Source organism: Oncorhynchus tshawytscha, linkage group LG03 (genome assembly GCF_018296145.1).
Source record: "Oncorhynchus tshawytscha isolate Ot180627B linkage group LG03, Otsh_v2.0, whole genome shotgun sequence".
NCBI classification, from domain to species: Eukaryota; Metazoa; Chordata; class Actinopteri; order Salmoniformes; family Salmonidae; genus Oncorhynchus; species Oncorhynchus tshawytscha.
This window is the reverse complement of record NC_056431.1, coordinates 320,194-344,266: the sequence shown is the minus strand read 5'-3', so window position 1 is coordinate 344,266 and position 24,073 is coordinate 320,194. Positions and strand designations below refer to the sequence as shown.

The following is a 24,073-nucleotide window of genomic DNA, read 5'->3' as shown; positions in this document are numbered from 1 at the left end:
CAGAAGCCTCTCCTCTCTGACCAGGCCCTGATACCACAGCAGCCTTTCCTCTCTGACCAGGACCTGTTAACACAGCAGCCTCTCCTCTCTGACCAGGCCCTGATACCACAGCAGCCTCTCCTCTCCTCTTTTTCCAGGACCTGATACCACAGCAGCCTCTCTTCTCCTCTTTGACCAGGACCAGATACCACAGCAGCCTCTCCTCTCTGACCTGGACCTGCTACCACAGCAGCCTCTCCTTTCTGACCAGGACCTGATACCACAGCAGCCTCTCCTCCCTGGACTACTGCACCTTATAGACATGTGAAATGAAACCTGGCCCAATAATGTCAATAGTATAAATGTGGATGACAGGACTCTTGTTTGGTGCCTGAATTGTGAAAGAGTGTGTGAGTGGATATGTGCATGTGGAAGTGTGGTTGTGGGGACTTATCACTGTCATTATTTTAGTTTGTTAGGTAGGAAAAGAGATGCCAATGCATAGGTTGGGTGAGGACATCAGAGGACTGTGTGACTCGTAATGTAACTCCTGGCCCAGTGTGACTCATGGTTTCACTCCTGGCCCAGTGTGACTCATGGTTTCACTCCTGGCCCAGTGTGACTCATGGTTTTACTCCTGGCCCAGTGTGACTCATGGTTTTACTCCTGGCCCAGTGTGACTCATGGTTTTACTCCTGGCCCAGTGTGACTCATGGTTTTACTCCTGGCCCAGTGTGACTCAAGATTGAACTTTTTGGCCTGAATGTCAAGTGTCACGTCTGGAGGAAACCTGGCACCATCCCTACGGTCAAGCATGGTGGTGGCAGCATCATGCTGTGGGAATGTTTTTCAGCGGCAGGGACTGGGAGACTAGTCAGGATCGAGGCAAAGATGAACGGAGCAAAGTACAGAGAGATCCTTGACGAAACCTGCTGCAGAGTGCTCAGGATCTCAGTCTGGGGGCGAAGGTTCACTTTCCAACAGGACAGCAGCCCTAAGCACACAGCCAAGAAAACGCATGAGTGGCTTTGGGACGTTTGGGAAGTCTCTGAATGTCCTTGAGTGGCCCAGCCGGAGCCCGGACTTGAACCTAACTTGAATCTAACATCTCTGGAGAGACCTGAAAATAGCTGCGCAGCGACGCTCCCCATCCAACCAGACAGAGTTTGAAAGGATCTGCAGAGAATAATGTGAGAAACTTCCCAAATACAGGTGTGCCAAGTTTGTAGCGTCATACCCAAGAAGACTTGAGGCTGTAATCGCTGCCAAAGGTGCTTCAGCAAAGTACTGAGTAAAGGTCTGAATACTTACGTAAATGGAACGTTTCCATTTTTTGTATTTTTATACATTTGCAAACATTTCTATAAACCTGTTTTTGCTTTGTCATTATGGGTCATTGTGTGTGGATTGGTGAGGGAAGAAACTATGTAATCAATTTTAAAATAAGGCTGTAAACGTTTAAAATTTGGAAAAAGTCAAGGGGTCTGAATACTTTCCAAATGCACTGTAGCCTGAAATGGCTCTTGGTAGCTAGTTATGAGGCTAGCTAAAGCCAACTTCATAAAATTGCTATGTGGCTAGTAGTATTACAGAGAAACAACAACAACAACATAACTTTTTTATTATTCTTATTTTTTAAACAGGACACATCTGTGGGGGCATGTGCCCTTGTGCCCCCTGTGGGCATGATGCCTCTGCCTAGAGGAGAATGTACTGGGGCCTTCAGTCACTCAAATGCATGGCTTTATATGACCTTTTTCCATTGCAGCACCAGAGTGTAACCAGTGATTATGTTAATGTGAGCTCTACTGTTATTTTTGGGGAAGTGTGTTTCCATCACCCAGTGTGACACTAAAGACATGTGAAGAGGAGAATCAACAACTTCTGCATAATCAAAACAGTTGCTTTGTGAGAAAGTGTTAACCCTGGGTCTTAATGCATGTTCACAGTTAGCCATTGTTATGTAAAGGACACCATGTAGCCATACCAAACATAACATATCATACTACTACTATACTAATTTGGTATCCTGGAATTACGTTTACTATGTTATGTCTAGTCTATGAGACCAGGCTGTTATGATATGTCCCTGCTCAGCCTCTACAGTACCAGAAACATTGGCAGGGATACAGTAGCCTACACATGTGGAAACACACATCTCCACTTATCCACTGCTGCCTCTGGGGGGTGTCAGACCCCCAACACCGCTGGTCCCGAGCCGTGAGAACTCACAAGGGTGAGGGAGGAGACACAGACTTGACGTCAAGGAAACCCTTTCTCGCGCTGAGCCCTTCTTTATATAAATCTCGCCGCGGAAGAAATCCCATGATAACATTAGAGAGAGACCAATTTACGGGATTACACGCGCTCAGTGTTCAGAGACCTCAACAACCAAACAGCCTCTTTCTTTCCCATCTCGAGGATTTAACTGTCTACCTGCACTAATGCTTGACTTCCACTGATGGGGGACAACTTCTGACATTTGCTCGTAGCTCTTGATGAACTCTTATTCCTGAGTTTGGACATTCGGTTGTATCCAGTCTCAATCAATTTCACTAAATTATGGACTTGTAGGATTTATTTTACTTTCTGAGAATACTTTGGAGATTCCCATCTGTTCCATTATTTGTTTTAAGGCCCAGTCCATGGGTGTTTCTTCAGCGCACCTTCATTTTTAAAGGGCGAGTTTTATTAGTTTGATTTCTTTTCTTTTCTTATCATCATGCTGTTGAGTATGCGACGACACAGTCTGCGGCTGCAGCACCAACTCCACCGGAGGAGCATCAGTGATTCCGGGAGCCACCTATCAGACAGCCTCGCGTCTCCAGCGTGCATGTCCCGCTCCAAATCCTGTACGAACTCCGCCGGGGAATCGGATGGGAGCCGCGACAGCTGGGCCTCTTTAGACTCCACAGACTCCGTCATCTCCACTGGGTCTACCGGGAATACCGGCGGCAGCTCGAGACCGTTTCGCGTGGTGCTGCTGGGCGCCAGGGTTCGGTAAATCCGCGATTGCCAGCATCTTCGCTGGAGCGGCGGACAGCATGGAGAGTGACGAGTGCGAGCTCTATGGAGGTGAATGAATTACAATGCGCTTGTTAATAAGGAAAATATGCTTTATAGGGTAGGTCAGTATTATGACTTTGTGATGGATGTATTTAATGCTGTTGTGCGTAATGGGCACATAGGGAAACATCCACTTGGCCTCCTTTTTACGCATCCCTCTTACGTCAATATAAATGTAAGATGCTTGAACAATTCTACTTGTATGAATCTAGATGTTTGTTAAAGGAATTAAATTACTCTATGTTTTAATATCCAATTCAATTAAACACTCTGTCCATTCATAAGGACTTGTAAGACCTTTATTCTATAATAATAGACAGAGCCCAGTCTCAAAATCAAACAGCAGATTTTATTCTCGAGAGTACTGAGTACTTACACATTTAACCACAGGTTATAAACTGAAAATGACGTCAGCGTTTTCTAAATGTTCTGTCTCTTCTTGACACTGGTAGAAAGGCTCTATAGTTCTCAAGCCTTCCCTCCTCGCCTAGAGCCAAGGTCAGCCAGTGTAGATAAGCATTCTAGCCAGTCTGGAGATATAGTTCATTCATTTGTACCAAGGAACAGACCGTCATTGTTCTAACTCTTGACCACATTCACCACATTATATTCAGTACTGGGATCAAGAAAGAAAATTCATACATGTACAGTAACATAATAGTATTCCGATTAGTACATATACAGTAACATAATAGTATTCTGACTCGTCAGGCCTGATTGAAATGTATACATAATTAGTCATTATAGGTAAAAATTCCCTAAACAATGTTGTTTGTAAATGTGGTTCTTAACACAGTGATTGGTTTGTTCTTCAGATGAGGTGTGTGAGCAGACCATCACAGTGGATGGAGAGAAAGCCACAGTCACTCTAGTGAACAACTGGGACTCAGAGGTAAGAGAGAAACTTCTAATGGTTACTTGATGAAACTGTAGTCTGTAGGCCTAGTTTCAAATGTGTCTTGCTGTGTGTGTGTTTTAGCCATACTCTAACAGTTTGTTTACATGTCACAGCTCTAACGTAGTCTCTATTTGTGTTCCCTTCAGGATGAGGGAGGGTCGTCTCAGGACCAGTGGATACAGACAGGCGATGCGTACCTGCTGGTCTACTCTATAACTGACCGGTCCTCCTTCCTGAAAGCCTCAGAGCTACGTATATCCCTCCGCCAACACCGCCCTGCCCACCACACGCCAAACATCCTGGTCATGCGTTTGTGGCCCATTCCTCCTGACAGAGCTGGTGTAACTTAGTCAGGTTTGTAGGCCTCCTTGCTTGCAAACGCTTTTTCAGTTCTGCCCACACATTTTCTATAGGATTGAAGTCAGAGCTTTGTGATGGCCACTCCAATACCTTGACTTTGTTATCCTTAAGCCATCTTGCCACATCTGTGGAAGTATGCTTGGGGTTATTGTCCATTTGGAAGACCCATTTGCGACCAAACTTTAACTTCCTGACTGATGTCTGGAATTGTTGCTTCAATATATCCACATAATTGTCCTGCCTCATGATGCCATCTATTTTGTGAAGTGCACCAGTCCCTCCTGCAGCAAAGCACCTCCACAACATGATGCTGCCACCCCGTGCTTCACTGTTGGGATGGTGTTTTTCGACGTGCAAGCCTCCCCCTTTTTCATTTAAACATAACGATGGTCATTATGGCAAAATAGTTCTATTTTTGTTTCATCAGACCAGAGGACGTTTCTCCAAAAAGTACGATCTTTGTCCCCATGTGCAGTGGCAAACCGTAGTCTGGCTTTTTAGTTTTTTTTGCAGCAGTGGCTTCTTCCTTGCTGAGCAGCCTTTCACGTTATGTTGATACAGGACTTGTTTTACTGTGGATATAGAAACTTTTGTACCTGTTTCCTCCAGCATCTTCACAAGGTCCTTTGCTGTTGTTCTGGGATTGATTTGCACTTTTCACACCCAAGTACGTTCATCTCTAGGAGACAGAACATGTCTCCTTTCTGAGAAGTATTCCGGCTGCGTGGGCGCATGGTGTTTATACTTGCATACTATTGTTTGTACAGATGAACGTGGTACCTTCAGGCATTTGTAAATTGCTCCCAAGTATGAACCAGACTTGTGGAGGTCTTGGCTGATTTCTTTTGATTTTCCCAGTGTGCGCTAACCAAGGTTGCCAGGTGCACAATGTTTCCTCCGACACATTGGTGCGGCTGGCGTCCGGGTTGGATGCGCGCTGTGTTAAGAAGCAGTGCGGCTTGGTTGGGTTGTGTATCGGAGGACGCATGACTTTCAACCTTCGTCTCTCCGATCCCGTACGGGAGTTGTAGCGATGAGACAAGATAGTAGCTACTAACAATTGGATACCACGAAATTGGGGAGAAAAAAAGGGGTAAAATTCAACAACAAAAAACAAACAAAAAATGTCAAATGTAAACGCTAACTAACATGCTGGAGGAGGAGTCAAGAAACAGGAAGTGGTTAGAAGCCTGATTAAATTGTATTTGTCTGTCTGTGTGTGTGTCAGGGGCATAGGCATGGGTGGGCTGGGCTGGGCTGGGGTGGACACAGGCCCATTCATTGGGGAGACAGGCCCTGCCAGGTCCACCCAATTAGATTGAGCAAAAACAAAAAAATGCAGGCCTATCCACAAACACATTTTTGGCTATTTCCCTGGTGTATCTGTATGTGTGCATGCGTGTGTATTTGCGTTCCTTATCTCAGAGGCAAGGTAGATTAGGTTGATATCCACACGCGGCCTCAAACAAAGAAATAGACAACATAGAATGCCCACCCCAAATCACACCCTGACCTAACCAAATATAGAAATAAAACGTCTCTCTAAGGTCAGGGCGTGACAGAGATATGGGTTTGTGGTTATACATTTTCGTAATTCTCAACTAACCACATGGTACCTTTAGATTAGACCAGTGGTTTTGAACTTTTTTATTTATTTTTTATTTTACCTTTATTTAACTAGGCAAGTCAGTTAAGAACAAATTCTTATTTACAATGACGGCCTACCCCGGCCAAACCCAGACAACGCGGGGCCAATTATGCGCCGCCCTATGGGACTCCCAATCACGGCCGGAGGTGATGCAGCATGGAGCCTTTTGAATCTTCTTGTGATGCTAAGTGCACAACACCAAGTCAGCAACTGTAAATACAACCAGATCACCTGGCAGGTCTGACTATTTGGGATACAGGTCCTTATTCCACCAATCAGCACACTGTATCAGTTCATTATTACAGGGACCTGTAAGAGGTGTGTGTCTGTGTGAGAAGCAGTCATATCTGTGTCTCAGCTAAGCTCCTCTTAACAGCTTACGACTAGACATTCTCAGACAGGAAGCAGTCATATCTGTGTCTCAGCTAAGCTCCTCTAAACAGCTTACTGCTAGACATTCTCAGACAGGAAGCAGTCATATCTGTGTCTCAGCTAAGCTCCTCTAAACAGCTTACGACTAGACATTCTCAGACAGGAAGCAGTCATATCTGTGTCTCAGCTAAGCTCCTCTAAACAGCTTACGACTAGACATTCTCAGACAGGAAGCAGTCATATCTGTGTCTGAGCTAAGCTCCTCTAAACAGCTTACGACTAGACATTCTCAGACAGGAAGCAGTCATATCTGTGTCTCAGCTAAGCTCCTCTAAACAGCTTACTGCTAGACATTCTCAGACAGGAAGCAGTCATATCTGTGTCTCAGCTAAGCTCCTCTAAACAGCTTACGACTAGACATTCTCAGACAGGAAGCAGTCATATCTGTGTCTGAGCTAAGCTCCTCTAAACAGCTTACGACTAGACATTCTCAGACAGGAAGCAGTCATATCTGTGTCTCAGCTAAGCTCCTCTAAACAGCTTACGACTAGACATTCTCAGACAGGAAGCAGTCATATCTGTGTCTCGGCTAAGCTCCTCTAAACAGCTTACTACTAGACATTCTCAGACAGGAAGCAGTCATATCTGTGTCTCAGCTAAGCTCCTCTAAACAGCTTACTACTAGACATTCTCAGACAGGAAGCAGTCATATCTGTGTCTCAGCTAAGCTCCTCTAAACAGCTTACTACTAGACATTCTCAGACAGGAAGCAGTTCATAAAGTTAAAGGTTAAAGTCCACTTTGAGAGAAACTTTTCCAGTCCTTTGTAATCCCCACCTCCACCCTTACAGATTGTTCAGTCTGCCTGTTGGTTTTGACTGTGCGGTGATGAGTCCAGTAGCCAGTTGTATGGTTCTACAGAGATGAGCCTTTAGCTTGTAGTAACAGTAAGAACTCTAATAGGGGCTTAGCACTGAATATTCATACATACATCACAACCTACAGTACTTTTGGTTCCTGTGTCCTGTTCATGGTTGCCATTCTGTGACGATCATGTTATATTATACTATACTAATGTTATATTAATTTATTACATCCCTTAGTTACACTCACTTCTCCTGTCCCCATGTTTCTTCATTGGCTCAGCCTGTTGTAGGGGCGGGGAGATTAGACAATGATTAGGTTCAATAAAGTATTGCATGTTAATGTTGAGTTAACGTTTGACCAGGCTGGATGGGGCAGTAGTGATCACACTACAGTCGAAGGAGTGAAACGGGAACTCTTAAGCAAGGTATGTCTCTCCCTCTTCCTCTCTCACTCTTTCTCTCTCTCTCTCTCTCTCTCTGTCTTTTTCTGTGTCATCAATGTTGAGTTGAAGCCTGTATCTACCTTGGTTACTTCTGTTTTCTATATGCGTGTTTAATATTGAGCATTTTCCATTAGGGGATTTCTTTTGGGGTGTGTGTTGTGATCTTGACTTGACTTTGCCAGGGCCTGTGTGTATATATGGCATCTTGAAGTCTGTGTTATTGAGCACCACTGTTCTGGGGCCACTGTGGCGTCTAGGCTCTGGTTTCTGGGTCAGACACAGGGGCCTGGGTTTGATCAGTCTGGTCTAGTCTGGTCTGGTCTTGGGGGCAGAAAGACACTAAATGTCACTCAATGTCGGCCTTCTAGAGACAGGCCTACATCAGGCCTCACACAAAGTTTGAAAAAATGCATTCTACAAGTTGAGATTCATCTGTTTTTATAAAGGAGACATGTCCCAACATGTCAGAGTAGTGTGTTTCCTTTAGTCCTCCATTTGGTGCTTGTCTGGAAGTGCCGGTTTGCTGTGTTCTGATCCCCATGTGTTGGGCATGATTAGTTATGGTGATTCTGGCGTGTGTCAGTCAGCCAATCAGTTAGTCAGCCAGTCAGCAGGGACAGAACTCCTGGTGACACAGTGACTAACAGAAGACAATTTGTGTTTTAGGAGAAGGTCGTAGAAAAGGTCGTAGCAGTAGGTAGATAGTGAGACAGGTAATGGAAGTTCTATGTAGGCACCGCAGGCGGCTGGTGGAACCTTAGTTGGGGAGGACAGGCTCATAGTAATGGCTGACATGGAATAAATGGAATGGTATCGATCACATCAAACACATGGTTTCTATGTGTTTGATACCATTCACTCCATTCCAGCCATTATTATGAGTCATCCTCCCCTCAGCAGCCATCTGAGGTAGGGGAAATGAAATGGAGTGTGGAGCGTATCGTGCTGTGAGCGAAGCAAAGGTCATCTGCAGCGGCAAGCCTCAAAGTCACATTCACACTCTTAATGTCCCCCTATCACCTCTCTCTGCCCTCTGCAAGACTGGTCATACACAAAGACTCACACGTACTGGACACACTATAGACTCATATGTACTGGACACACTGTAGACTCACATGTACTGGACACACTATAGACTCACATGTACTGGACACACTGTAGACTCACATGTACTGGACACACTATAGACTCACATGTACTGGACACACTATAGACTCATATGTACTGGACACACTACAGACTTACATGTACTGGACACACTATAGACTCACATGTACTGGACACACTATAGACTCACATGTGCTGGGCACACTATAGACACACATGTACTGGACACACTATAGACTCACACGTACTGGACACATTATAGACTCACATGTACTGGACACACTACAGACTCACATGTACTGGACACAATATAGACTCACATCTACTGGACACACTATAGACTCACACGTACTGGACACACTATAGACTCACACGTACAGGACACACTATAGACTCACACGTGCTGGACACACTATAGACTCACATGTACTGGACACACTATAGACTCACATGTACTGGACACACTATAGATTCACATGTACTGGACACACTACAGACTCACAAGTACTGTACACACTATAGACTCACACGTACTGGACACACTATAGACTCACATGTACTGGACACATTATAGACTCACATGTACTGGACACACTATAGACTCACATGTACTGGACAGACTGTAGACTCACACGTACTGGACACACTATAGACTCACACGTACTGGACACATTATAGACTCACATGTACTGGACACAATATAGACTCACATCTACTGGACACACTATAGACTCACACGTACTGGACACACTATAGACTCACACGTACAGGACACACTATAGACTCACACGTGCTGGACACACTATAGACTCACATGTACTGGACACACTATAGACTCACATGTACTGGACACACTATAGATTCAAATGTACTGGACACACTACAGACTCACAAGTACTGTACACACTATAGACTCACACGTACTGGACACACTATAGACTCACATGTACTGGACACATTATAGACTCACATGTACTGGACACACTATAGACTCACATGTACTGGACAGACTGTAGACTCACACGTACTGGACACACTATAGACTCACATGTACTGGACACACTATAGACTCACACATACTGGACACACTATAGACTCACATGTACTGGACAGACTGTAGACTCACATGTACTGGACACACTATAGACTCACATGTACTGGACACACTATAGACTCACATGTAGTGGACACATTATAGACTCACATGTACTGGACACACTATAGACTCACATGTACTGGACAGACTGTAGACTCACATGTACTGGACACACTATAGACTCACATGTACTGGACACACTATAGACTCACATGTAGTGGACACATTATAGACTCACATGTACTGGACACACTATAGACTCACATGTACTGGACAGACTGTAGACTCACATGTACTGGACACACTATAGACCGACATGTAAAACACACTGACACAGATAGAGAATCAGGTAAAACACACTGACACCAATAGAGAAACGGGTAAAACTGTCACGTATACTCCCTCTCCGGCCTCTAGGTCATCAGGCTGCTGATTATCCCCCACACCTGTCACCATCGTCTCACACACCAGCGCATCATGACACTCACCTGGACTCCATCACCTCCTTGATTATCTTCCCTATATCTGTCACTCCTCTTGGTTCTTTCCTCAGGTGTTATTGACTCTGTTTCATGCCAGTGCGTTGTTTGTGTTTCACGTTTATTGTTTTGTTTATTTAATAAAACATTCACTCCCTGTACTTGCTTCCCGACTCTCAGCGCACATCGTTACAAAAACACACTGACACACATAGAGAAACGGGTAAAACACACTGACACAGATAAAGAAACAGGTAAAACACACTGACACAGGTGGAGAAACGGGTAAAACACACTGACACAGATAAAGAAACAGGTAAAACACACTGACACAGATAAAGAAACAGGTAAAACACACTGACACAGGTGGAGAAACAGGTAAAACACGCTGACACGGAGAAACGGGTAAAACACACTGACACAGATAAAGAAACAGGTAAAACACACTGACACAGGTAGAGAAACAGGTAAAACACACGGACACAGAGAAACAGGTAAAACACACTGACACAGACAGAGAAACAGGTAAAACACACTGACACAGACAGAGAAACAGGTAAAACACACTGACACAGACAGAGAAACAGGTAAAACACACTGACACAGATAAAGAAACAGGTAAAACACACTGACACAGACAGAGAAACAGGTAAAACACACTGACACAGATAAAGAAACAGGTAAAACACACTGACACAGACAGAGAAACAGGTAAAACACACTGACACAGACAGAGAAACAGGTAAAACACACTGACACGGAGAAACAGGTAAAACACACTGACACCGGTAGAGAAACAGGTAAAACACACTGACACGGAGAAACAGGTAAAACACACTGACACAGACAGGTAAAACACACTGTACAGATGCACATCCTGTTGAGGTGTAATATATCTACTCTGTTGTCATTGTACATATTTATTTTATCTTTATTTAACCAGGCAAGTCAGTTAAGAAGAAAGTTCTTATTTTCAATGACGGCTTAGGAACAGTGGGTTAACTGCCTGTTCAGGGGCAGAATGACAGATTTGTACCTTGTCGGCTCAGGGATTTGAACTTGCAACCTTTCGGTTACTAGTCCAACACTCTAACCACTAGGCTACCCTGCCGCCCTTTGGACTGTCATGGAGACGTGTACATAACAGAATGTCCTGTAGCCTGTCATGGAGACGTGTACATAACAGAATGTCCTGTAGCCTGAAATGGAGATGTGTACATAACAGAATGTCCTGTAGCCTGTCATGGAGACCTGTACATAACAGAATGTCCTGTAGCCTGTCATGGAGACGTGTACATAACAGAATGTCCTGTAGCCTGTCATGGAGACGTGTACATAACAGAATGTCCTGTAGCCTGTCATGGAGACGTGTACATAACAGAATGTCCTGTAGCCTGTCATGGAGACGTGTACATAACAGAATGTCCTGTAGCCTGTCATGAAGATGTGTACATAACAGAGTGTCCTGTAGCCTGTCATGAAGACTTGTACATAACAGAATGTCCTGTAGCCTGAAATGGAGATGTGTACATAACAGAATGTCCTGTAGCCTGTCATGGAGACCTGTACATAACAGAATGTCCTGTAGCCTGTCATGGAGACGTGTACATAACAGAATGTCCTGTAGCCTGTCATGAAGATGTGTACATAACAGAGTGTGCTGTAGCCTGTCATGAAGACTTGTACATAACAGAATGTCCTGTAGCCTGAAATGGAGATGTGTACATAACAGAATGTCCTGTAGCCTGTCATGGAGACGTGTACATAACAGCATGTCCTGTAGCCTGTCATGAAGACGTGTACATCAAAAGGCTGACGTTTTGATTGTGTGTGTTATGGAGTATATTTACATGTTAGTCATTTAGCAGACTCTATTATTCAGAGTGACTTATAATAAGTGCGTTCATCTTAAGACACTGTAGCTAGGTGAGACAACAACACATCACAATGGTATCAGGTACATTTTCCCTCAACAAAGTATTTATCAGCAAAGTCCATGCTAGTGGAGAAAGAGAAGTACCTTTTTTTGGGGTGAGGTTTCAGATGTTTTCGAAAGATGGACAAGGGCTCTTCGGAAAGCATTCAGACCCCTTGACTTTTTCCACATTTTGTTACGTTACAGCCTTATTCTAAAATGGATTAACTACATGTTTTTCCTCATCAAGTCTACATTACAATCCTTATTTACATAAGTATTCAGGCCCTTTGCTATGAGACTCGAAATTGAGCTCAGGCGCATCCTGTTTCCATTGATCATCCTTGATGTCACGTTCTGACCTTAGTTAATTTATTATGTCTTTGTGTTAGTTTGGTCAGGGCGTGAGTTGGGGTGGGTAGTCTATGTTCTTTTTTCTATGTTGTGTTTATGTGTTTGGCCTGGTATGGTTCTCAATCAGAGGCAGGTGTCGTTCGTTGTCTATGATTGAGAATCATACTTAGGTAGCCTGTTTTCCCCATTTTAGTTGTGAGTGATTGTTTTCTGTCTCTGTGTCTTCACCAGACAGAACTGTTTCGTTTTTCGTTTCTGTCTTTCACTTTGTTATTTTGTATTTTCGTGTTCAGTGTCTTTTCATAAAAAATGACGAACACCTACCACACTGCACATTGGTCCGATCTGTCATACTCCTCGTCAGAGGAAGACAAATTTCGTTACACTTGAGATGTTTCTACAACTTGATTGGAGTCCACCTGTGGTACATTTAATTGATTGAACATGATTTGGAAAGGCAGACACCTGTCTATATAAGGTCCCACAGTTGACAGTACATGTCAGAGTAAGCCATGAGGTCGAAGGAATTGTCCGTAGAGCTCAGAGACAGGATTGTGTTAAGGCACAGATCTGGGGAAAGTTACCAAAACATTTCTGCAGTGTTGAAGGTCCCCAAGAACACATTGGCCTCCATCATTCTTAAATGGAAGAAGTTTGGAACCACCAAGACTCTTCCTAGAGCTGGCCTCCCGGCCAAACTGGGTAGAAGGGCCTTGGTCAGGGAGGAGACCAAGAATCCAATGGTCACTCTGATAGAGCTCTAGAGTTCCTATGTGGAGATGGGAGAAACTTCCAGAAGGACAACCATCTCTGTAGCACTCTACCAATCAGGCCTTTATGGTAGAGTGGCCAGACGGAAGTCACTCCTCAGTAAAAGGCACGACAGCCCGCTTGGAGTTTGCCAAAAGGCACGTAAAGACTCTCAGACCATGAGAAACAGATTCTCTGGTCTGATGAAACCAAGATTGAACTCTTTGGCCTGAATGCCAAGCGTCACGTCTGGAAGAAACCTGGCACCTCCCTACGGTCAAGCATGGTGGTGGCAGCATCATGCTGTGGGGATGTTTTCAGCGACAGGGACTGTGCGACTAGTCAGGATCGAGGCAAAGATGAACGGAGCAAAGTACAGAGAGATCCTTGATGAAAACCTGCTCCAGAGCACGCAGGACCTCAGACTGTGGCGAAGGTTCAGCTTCCAACAGGACAATGACCCTAAGCACACAGTCAAGACAACGCAGGAGTGGCTTCGGGACAAGTCTCTGAATGTACTTGAGTGGCCCAGCCAGAGCCTGGACTTGAACCTGATTGAAGATCTCTGGAGAGACCTGAAAATAGCTGTACAGTAACGCTCACCGTCCAACCTGACAGAGCTTGAGAAGATCTGCAGAGATGAATGGGAGAAACTCCCCAAATACAGGTGTACCAAGCTTGTAGCATCATACCCTAGAAGACTTGAGGCTGTAATCACTGCCAAAGGTGCTTCAACAAAGTACTGAGTGAAGGGTCTTAATACTTATGTAAATGTGATCGTTCCGTTTCTAATTTGTAAGAAATGAGCAAAATGTTCTAAAAACCTGTTTTCACATTGTCATTATTGGGTATTGTGTGTAGATTAATGAGGGGAAAATAAAACAATTTAATCAATTTTAGAATGAGGCTGTAACGTAACAAAATGTGGAAAAAGTCAAGGGGTCTGAATACTTTCCGAAGGCACTGTGTATATATTTATATATATATATATATATATATATATATATATATATATATATATATATATATATATATATATATATATATATATATATATATTTTGTAAGGTTGACAGGTGTGTGGGTGTGTGTTGTGAATCCTCATGAGTGTTAATAGTGAAGGAGTGTCAGTAGAGATAAGAATTGGCTCTCAGTAGATGTATTCTGTTCCTCATATCTGTCTCTGTCTCTCTATGACTGTGCTGCTGTTGGGGCAAGGAGGAGCTCACAGACGGACACTATTTCAATCTACAGTATTACACACACACCTTTAGGGTGGTTTTACTCTCTCTGTTCACCTGCCCTAAACTGTTATATCAGGCTCTGAGGTCACTGTCAGGTCATGGGGGGGTCTGACACCTGAGTGTCCTTTCACTAACGAATGAGTCATGTCTGGAGGGGGAGGGGGAGGGGGGTGATGGTCATCCAGTCATATTCAAAGGGAATACTTCCTCTAGATAGCCTAGCTACCTGTCCCCTCTCTGCCCCTAGAGCTTAAAACTCCCATGTATGGTCAGTCATGGCTGCTGCTGGCTCAGATTTTTCTAACCAGGAGGCGGGGCTTTCTGGTTGAGTGGGAGGAGTCCTACACATGAAGGCCATTGACTTCCCCATCAGCTCAAAGTCTGTCTGATAACGAGAGCGATAGTGTGGTCCTGGCAGGGGACAGTTGGACTACAGTACACTCCCTTAGTGGATCCCTGTTAGTGACACTAAGAGAGAGAGATAGTGTGGAACTGGCAGGGGACAGTTGGACTACAGTACACTCCCTTAGTGGATCCCTGTTACTGATACTAAGAGAGAGAGATAGTGTGGAACTGGCAGGGGACAGTTGGACTACAGTACACTCCCTTAGTGGATCCCTGTTACTGATACTAAGAGAGAGAGATTGTGTAGAACTGGCAGGGGACAGTTGGACTACAGTACACTCCCTTAGTGGATCCCTGTTACTGATACTAAGAGAGAGAGATAGTGTGGAACTGGCAGGGGACAGTTGGACTACAGTACACTCCCTTAGTGGATCCCTGTTAGTTATACTAAGAGAGAGAGATAGTGTGGAACTGGCAGGGGACAGTTGGACTACAGTACACTCCCTTAGTGGATCCCTGTTACTGATACTAAGAGAGAGAGATAGTGTGGAACTGGCAGGGGACAGTTGGACTACAGTACACTCCCTTAGTGGATCCCTGTTAGTGATACTAAGAGAGAGAGATAGTGTGGTCCTGGCGGGGGACAGTTGGACTACAGTACACTCCCTTAGTGGATCCCTGTTAGTGATACTAAGAGAGAGAGATAGTATGGAACTTGCAGGGGACAGTTGGACTACAGTACACTCCCTTAGTGGATCCCTGTTAGTGATACTAAGAGAGAGAGATAGTATGGAACTTGCAGGGGACAGTTGGACTACAGTACACTCCCTTAGTGGATCCCTGTTAGTGATACTAAGATACTAAGTCAAGAGCCTGTTTGCCCTTGACTCTAGTCCTTCAAGTGAATTAGTAACAGACTCTACTACCAGGGAATGTGCTGAAAAACGAACCACTTCTCACCACTGGTGGACCCCTACACACACACACACAAAAACACACACAAACACAAACGCATGCACACACACACACACACACACACACACACACACACACACACACACACACACACACACACACACACACACACACACACACACACACACACACACACACACACACACACACACACACACACACACACACACACACACACACACACACACACATACCTGGGTGCATGTTTTGGTTGTTGACATAGCACTACACAGCTGATTCAAATAACCAACTCATCATCAAGCTTTGATGATGTTTCCCAAACTCTCATCTTCACATGACAATGTAACACTAACACAAACAAAGGACCAACCCTGTTCAGGAACCAAATCCTAGAGGATGGGTTGGTGCACTGTAGTCAGAGTGCCAGGGAGGAAAAACAAAACGTGCACCCAGGGGGGGCCAGGGACGAGTTTGGGAAGCCCTGACCAACACAACCTCTCATTGACAAAGGGTTTATTACAGTCTACCTCTGTGTTTTCTAATCCTCCTCCACCCCATCCTCTCCCTCTCCTCTTCCTTCTCTCCTCTCAGAGTCTCATCCCTGAAGCTCATCATGGCACATCCCACAATGCACCTGCTGCTGCTCAGCCTCCTCATCTCCACCGTGAGTTTGAGTTGTATATTGTATTACTCTACATACATGAACTCTTACGTTGATATTTGACTGTCACTGTTTGAGGAGTGAGACTTCTCTGGGTTCTGTTCCGGTTTGTTTCTGCAAGGTGAGCTTTGGCTCTGGTTGGCTTGGAAATGAGCCACAGGGCGTTGTGCCGCCCTCTGTGACTTATTAGCGTTACTGAAAGATTGAATGAAGGACAGACACACAGGCTCACGCAGACCAGACAGTCTCCTTCAGTGGAAATCTGTAGAGTCGGTCAATGAGTAACTGTCCTTCTGCAAGGAGAGAGAGAACGTCTAGCCCATGCTGTAGTGTTTTGTCCTTGAGAACACCAAGGGTTTTACATTTTCATTACAGCCCAATACTGGCACACCGGATTCAACTAATCAAGGTGTTCATTTATAGTTGAGTGATTGAATCAGGAGTGCAAGAACTGGGCTGGTGCAAAAATGTGCAACTCTAGAGCTTTTCAACGACTGGAGTCCAGGAACACTGGTCTACTGTATATTCATCACGTTGGTCTACTGTATATTCATCACGTGTTGTGATAGGCTGGTGGGAAAGGCCTGGAGAAGGGACCACTGGAGAACAAGGTTCTAGACGTACCAGAGGGGACACCTGTACCCTACGCCCTCTACCAGGTAACACACACACACCTGTCCCCTTCATTTCTGGTCTTTGTATTAATACATTCTCCCTCCGTCTGCAGTTCCAAGCGTCCCACCTCGAGGTTGATGGGTTCAGATTGACAGGAGAGACTGAAGGAAAGATCAGCATCTCAGAGGACGGCTGGCTCTACCTGGAACAGACCCTGGACTGGGCCCACACACAGACACATACTCTGGAGGTGACACACACACACACACACAAACACACACACACACAAACACACACACACACACACACAAACAAACACACACACACACGCACACACACACTGTAGAAGTTAACACACACACACACTGTAGAAGTTAACACACACACACACTGTAGAAGTTAACACACACACACTCACACTGTAGAAGATAACACACTAGAAGTTAACACACACACTGTAGAAGATTACACACACACACACACACTGTAGAAGTTAACACACACTGTAGAAGATAACACACACACACTGTAGAAGTTAACACACACTGTAGAGGTCAACACACACTATAGAAGATAACACACACACACTGTAAAAGATAACACACACACACACACACTATAGAAGTTAACACACACTGTAGAAGTTAGCACACACACACACACACTGTAGAAGATAACACAAACACACACAGTATAAGTTAACACACACTGTAGAAGTTAACACACACTGTAGAAGATAACACACACACACTGTAGAAGTTAACACACACTGTAGAGGTCAACACACACTATAGAAGATAACACACACACACTGTAAAAGATAACACACACACACACACACTATAGAAGTTAACACACACTGTAGAAGTTAGCACACACACACACACACTGTAGAAGATAACACAAACACACACAGTATAAGTTAACACACACTGTAGAAGTTAACACACACTGTAGAAGTTAACACACACACACTGTAGAAGATAACACACACTGTAGAATTTAACACACACTGTAAAAGTTAACACACTGTAGAAGTTAACACACACTGTAGAAGTTAACACACACAGTATAAGTTAACACACACAGTAGAAGTTAACACACACGGTAGAAGTTAACACACACTGTAGAAGTTAACATACACTGTAGAAGATTACACACACACACACACAAACTGTAGAAGTTAACATACACTGTAGAAGTTAACACACACACACTGTAGAAGTTAACACACACTGTAGAAGTTAACACACACTGTAGAAGTTAACATACACTGTAGAAGTTAACACACACACACACAGACTGTAGAAGTTAACACACACAGACACACACTGTAGAAGTTGACACACACACACAGACACACTGTAGAAGATAACACTCAGACACACACTGTAGAAGTTAACACACACACACACACACACTGTAGAAGTTAACACTCACAGACACAGACACACACTGTAGAAGTTGACACACACAGACACACTGTAGAAGATAACACTCAGACACACACTGTAGAAGTTAACACACACACACACACACACACACTGTAGAAGTTAACACTCACAGACACACACTGTAGAAGTTGACACACACACACACACACACACACACAATAGAAGTTAACACTCACAGACACACACTGTAGAAGTTGACACACACAGACACACACTCTAGAAGTTAACACACACACACACAATAGAAGTTAACACACACAGACACACACACACTGTAGAAGTTCACACACACACTGTAGAAGTTAACACACACACACACACACACACACACACACACACACACACACACACACACACACACACACTGTAGAGTTAACAGACACACACTGTAGAAGTTCACACACACGCACACACACACACTGTAGAAGTTCACACACACACACACACACTGTAGAAGTTCACACACACACACACACACACACACACACACACACACACACACACACACACACACACACACACACACTGTAGAAGTTAACACACACACACACACTGTAGAAGTTAACACACACAGACACACACTGTAGAAGTTAACACACACGCACTGTAGAAGTTAACACACACAGACACACACTGTAGAAGTTAACACACACACACACACACACACACACTGTAGAAGTTTAAAACTTCTTCAGGATCGGTGGGTCCCCTGCGGGACTGTTGAGCTAACGTAGGCTAATGCGATTAGTATGAGGTTGTAAGTAAGAAGAACATTTCCCAGGACATAGACATATCTGATATTGGCAGAAAGCTTACATTTTGCACTGTCCAATTTACAGTAGCTATTACAGTGAAACCATGCTATTGTTTGAGAGTGCACAGTTTTGAACATGAAAAGTTATTAATAAACCAATTAGGCACATTTGGGCAGTCTTGATACAACATTTTTAACATACATACAATGGTTCATTGGATCAGTCTAAAACTTTGCGCATACACTTCTGTCATCTAGTGGCCAAAATCTAAATTGCATTTGGAATAAAACACGATGGTCTTTCTCTTGCATTTCAAAGGTGATGGTACAAAAAAATACAAAATAACGTTTTGTTTTTTTGTTGTATTATCTTTTACCGTATCTATTGTGTTATATTCTCTTACATTCCTTTCACATTTCCACAAACTTCAAAGTGTTTCCTTTCAAATGTAATCAAGAATATACATATCCTTGCTTCAGGGCCTGAGTTACAGGCAACTAGATTTGGCTATGTTATTTTAGGCAAAAATTTAAAAAATGGGTCCGATCCTGAAGAGGTTTTAAACACACACAGACAAACACTATAGTAGTTAACGTACACAGACAAACACTATAGTAGTTAACATACACAGACCACACAATGTAGTAGTGTTACAGGAATTAAATTCCTCTGTTTTAATACCCAATTAAAATCAAACACTCTGTCAATTCATAAGGATTTGTATGACCCTTATTTGTATAAAATTGATAGAGCTCAGTCTTAAAGTCAACCAGCAGCTTTTATTCACGAGAGCACTGCTCCTTACACATTTTACCACAGGTTATAAACTGAAAATGACGTCATTAGTTTTAGTAACAGCCCGTGTCATCTCCGCTCTAGTACAATGGCTGTATGGTTCTCACATCGTCTCTCCCTATTAAGATGATATATGACCGAGCCTAGGCCAGCTGGTGTAGATAAGCCTTTTAGCCAGTCGGGCTATAAGTTCATTCATTTCTACCATGGTACAGACAGTCATTGTTCTAATTCTTGATTATATTTACACACATTATATTCAGTACTAAGATTAAAAATAAAATTCATGCATATACAGTAACATAATAGTATTCTGATTAGTACATATACAGTAACTGATTAGTCAGTCCTGATTGAAATGTATACATAATTAGTCATCATTGATAAAAATTCCCTTAACAAGTAGTTAACATACACAGACAAACACTATAGTAGTTAACATACACAGACAAACACTATAGTAGTTAACATACACAGACAAACACTATAGTAGTTAACATACACAGACCACACAATGTAGTAGTTAACATACACAGACAAACACTATAGTAGTTAACATGCACAGACAAACACTATAGTAGTTAACATACACAGACAAACACTATAGTAGTTAACATGCACAGACCACACACTATAGTAGTTAACATACACAGACAAACACTATAGTAGTTAACATACACAGACAAACACTATAGTAGTTAACATACACAGACCACACAATGTAGTAGTTAACATACACAGACAAACACTATAGTAGTTAACATGCACAGACAAACACTATAGTAGTTAACATACACAGACCACACACTATAGTAGTTAACATACACAGACCACACACTATAGTAGTTAACATACACAGACCACACACTATAGTAGTTAACATACACAGACCACACAATGTAGTAGTTAACATACACAGACAAACACTATAGTAGTTAACATACACAGACAAACACTATAGTAGTTAACATGCACAGACCACACACTATAGTAGTTAACATACACAGACCACACACTATAGTAGTTAACATGCACAGACCACACACTATAGTAGTTAACATACACAGACCACACACTATAGTAGTTAACATGCACAGACCACACACTATAGTAGTTAACATATACAGACCACACACTATAGTAGTTAACATACACAGACCACACACTATAGTAGTTAACATGCACAGACCACACACTATAGTAGTTAACATGCACAGACCACACACTATAGTAGTTAACATGCACAGACCACACACTATAGTAGTTAACATACACAGACCACACACTATAGTAGTTAACATACACAGACCACACACTATAGTAGTTAACACACACAGACCACACACTATAGTAGTTAACACACACAGACCACACACTATAGTAGTTAACACACACAGACAAACACTATAGTAGTTAACACACACAGACCACACACTATAGTAGTTAACACACACAGACCACACACTATAGTAGTTAACACACACAGACAAACACTATAGTAGTTAACACACACAGACCACACACTATAGTAGTTAACACACACAGACCACACACTATAGTAGTTAACACACACAGACAAACACTATAGTAGTTAACACACACAGACCACACACTATAGTAGTTAACACACACAGACAAACACTATAGTAGTTAACACACACAGACCACACACTATAGTAGTTAACACACACAGACCACACACTATAGTAGTTAACATATACAGACCACACACTATAGTAGTTAACATACACAGACCACACACTATAGTAGTTAACACACACAGACCACACACTATAGTAGTTAACACACACAGACCACACACTATAGTAGTTAACATATACAGACCACACACTATAGTAGTTAACATATACAGACCACACACTATAGTAGTTAACACACACAGACCACACACTATAGTAGTTAACACACACAGACAAACACTATAGTAGTTAACATACACAGACCACACACTATAGTAGTTAACACACACAGACAAACACTATAGTAGTTAACATACACAGACCACACACTATAGTAGTTAACACACACAGACAAACACTATAGTAGTTAACATACACAGACCACACACTATAGTAGTTAACATACACAGACCACACACTATAGTAGTTAACATATACAGACCACACAATGTAGTAGTTAACATATACAGACCACACACTATAGTAGTTAACATACACAGACAAACACTATAGTAGTTAACATACACAGACCACACACTATAGTAGTTAACATATACAGACCACACACTATAGTAGTTAACATGCACAGACAAACACTATAGTAGTTAACATACACAGACCACACACTATAGTAGTTAACATACACAGACCACACAATGTAGTAGTTATTAACATGCACAGACCACACACTATAGTAGTTAACATACACAGACCACACAATGTAGTAGTTATTAACATGCACAGACCACACACTATAGTAGTTAACATACACAGACCACACACTATAGTAGTTAACACACACAGACCACACACTATAGTAGTTAACATGCACAGACCACACACTATAGTAGTTAACATATACAGACAAACACTATAGTAGTTAACACACACAGACAAACACTATAGTAGTTAACACACACAGACCACACACTATAGTAGTTAACATATACAGACCACACACTATAGTAGTTAACATACACAGACCACACACTATAGTTATTAACATGCACAGACCACACACTATAGTAGTTAACATACACAGACAAACACTATAGTAGTTAACATACACAGACCACACACTATAGTAGTTAACACACACAGACCACACACTATAGTAGTTAACATATACAGACCACACACTATAGTAGTTAACATACACAGACCACACAATGTAGTAGTTAACACACACAGACCACACACTATAGTAGTTAACATACACAGACCACACACTATAGTAGTTAACATACACAGACAAACACTATAGTAGTTAACATACACAGACCACACACTATAGTAGTTAACATACACAGACCACACACTATAGTAGTTAACATATACAGACCACACAATGTAGTAGTTAACACACACAGACCACACACTATAGTAGTTAACACACACAGACCACACACTATAGTAGTTAACATATACAGACCACACACTATAGTAGTTAACATATACAGACCACACACTATAGTAGTTAACATATACAGACCACACACTATAGTAGTTAACATACACAGACAAACACTATAGTAGTTAACATACACAGACAAACACTATAGTAGTTAACATACACAGACCACACACTATAGTAGTTAACATATACAGACCACACAATGTAGTAGTTAACATACACAGACCACACACTATAGTAGTTAACATACACAGACCACACACTATAGTAGTTAACATATACAGACCACACAATGTAGTAGTTAACACACACAGACCACACACTATAGTAGTTAACACACACAGACCACACACTATAGTAGTTAACATATACAGACCACACACTATAGTAGTTAACATACACAGACCACACACTATAGTAGTTAACACACACAGACCACACACTATAGTAGTTAACATGCACAGACCACACACTATAGTAGTTAACATATACAGACAAACACTATAGTAGTTAACACACACAGACAAACACTATAGTAGTTAACACACACAGACCACACACTATAGTAGTTAACATATACAGACCACACACTATAGTAGTTAACATACACAGACCACACACTATAGTTATTAACATGCACAGACCACACACTATAGTAGTTAACATACACAGACAAACACTATAGTAGTTAACATACACAGACCACACACTATAGTAGTTAACACACACAGACCACACACTATAGTAGTTAACATATACAGACCACACACTATAGTAGTTAACATACACAGACCACACAATGTAGTAGTTAACACACACAGA

General features: G+C 42.6%; 1 protein-coding gene and 1 pseudogene across 1 annotated transcript in view; both read left to right on the top strand.

The window, feature by feature from the left end:
- Window positions 1–2,121: 2,121 nt before the first annotated feature.
- On the top strand, window positions 2,122–4,308 carry LOC112236416 (annotated as a pseudogene).
- A 3,206-nt stretch (window positions 4,309–7,514) lies between these two features.
- The window catches only part of LOC112236415 (cadherin-17), a 35,926-nt gene continuing 19,367 nt past the window's right edge, over window positions 7,515–24,073 (top strand). The window contains exons 1-4 of the mRNA XM_042306831.1: window positions 7,515–7,614; window positions 16,449–16,521; window positions 17,088–17,177; window positions 17,246–17,383. Of these exons, the coding sequence (XP_042162765.1) occupies window positions 16,471–16,521; window positions 17,088–17,177; window positions 17,246–17,383 (279 nt within the window). The 5' untranslated portion in view covers window positions 7,515–7,614; window positions 16,449–16,470. The remainder of the gene's footprint in view (window positions 7,615–16,448; window positions 16,522–17,087; window positions 17,178–17,245; window positions 17,384–24,073) is intronic.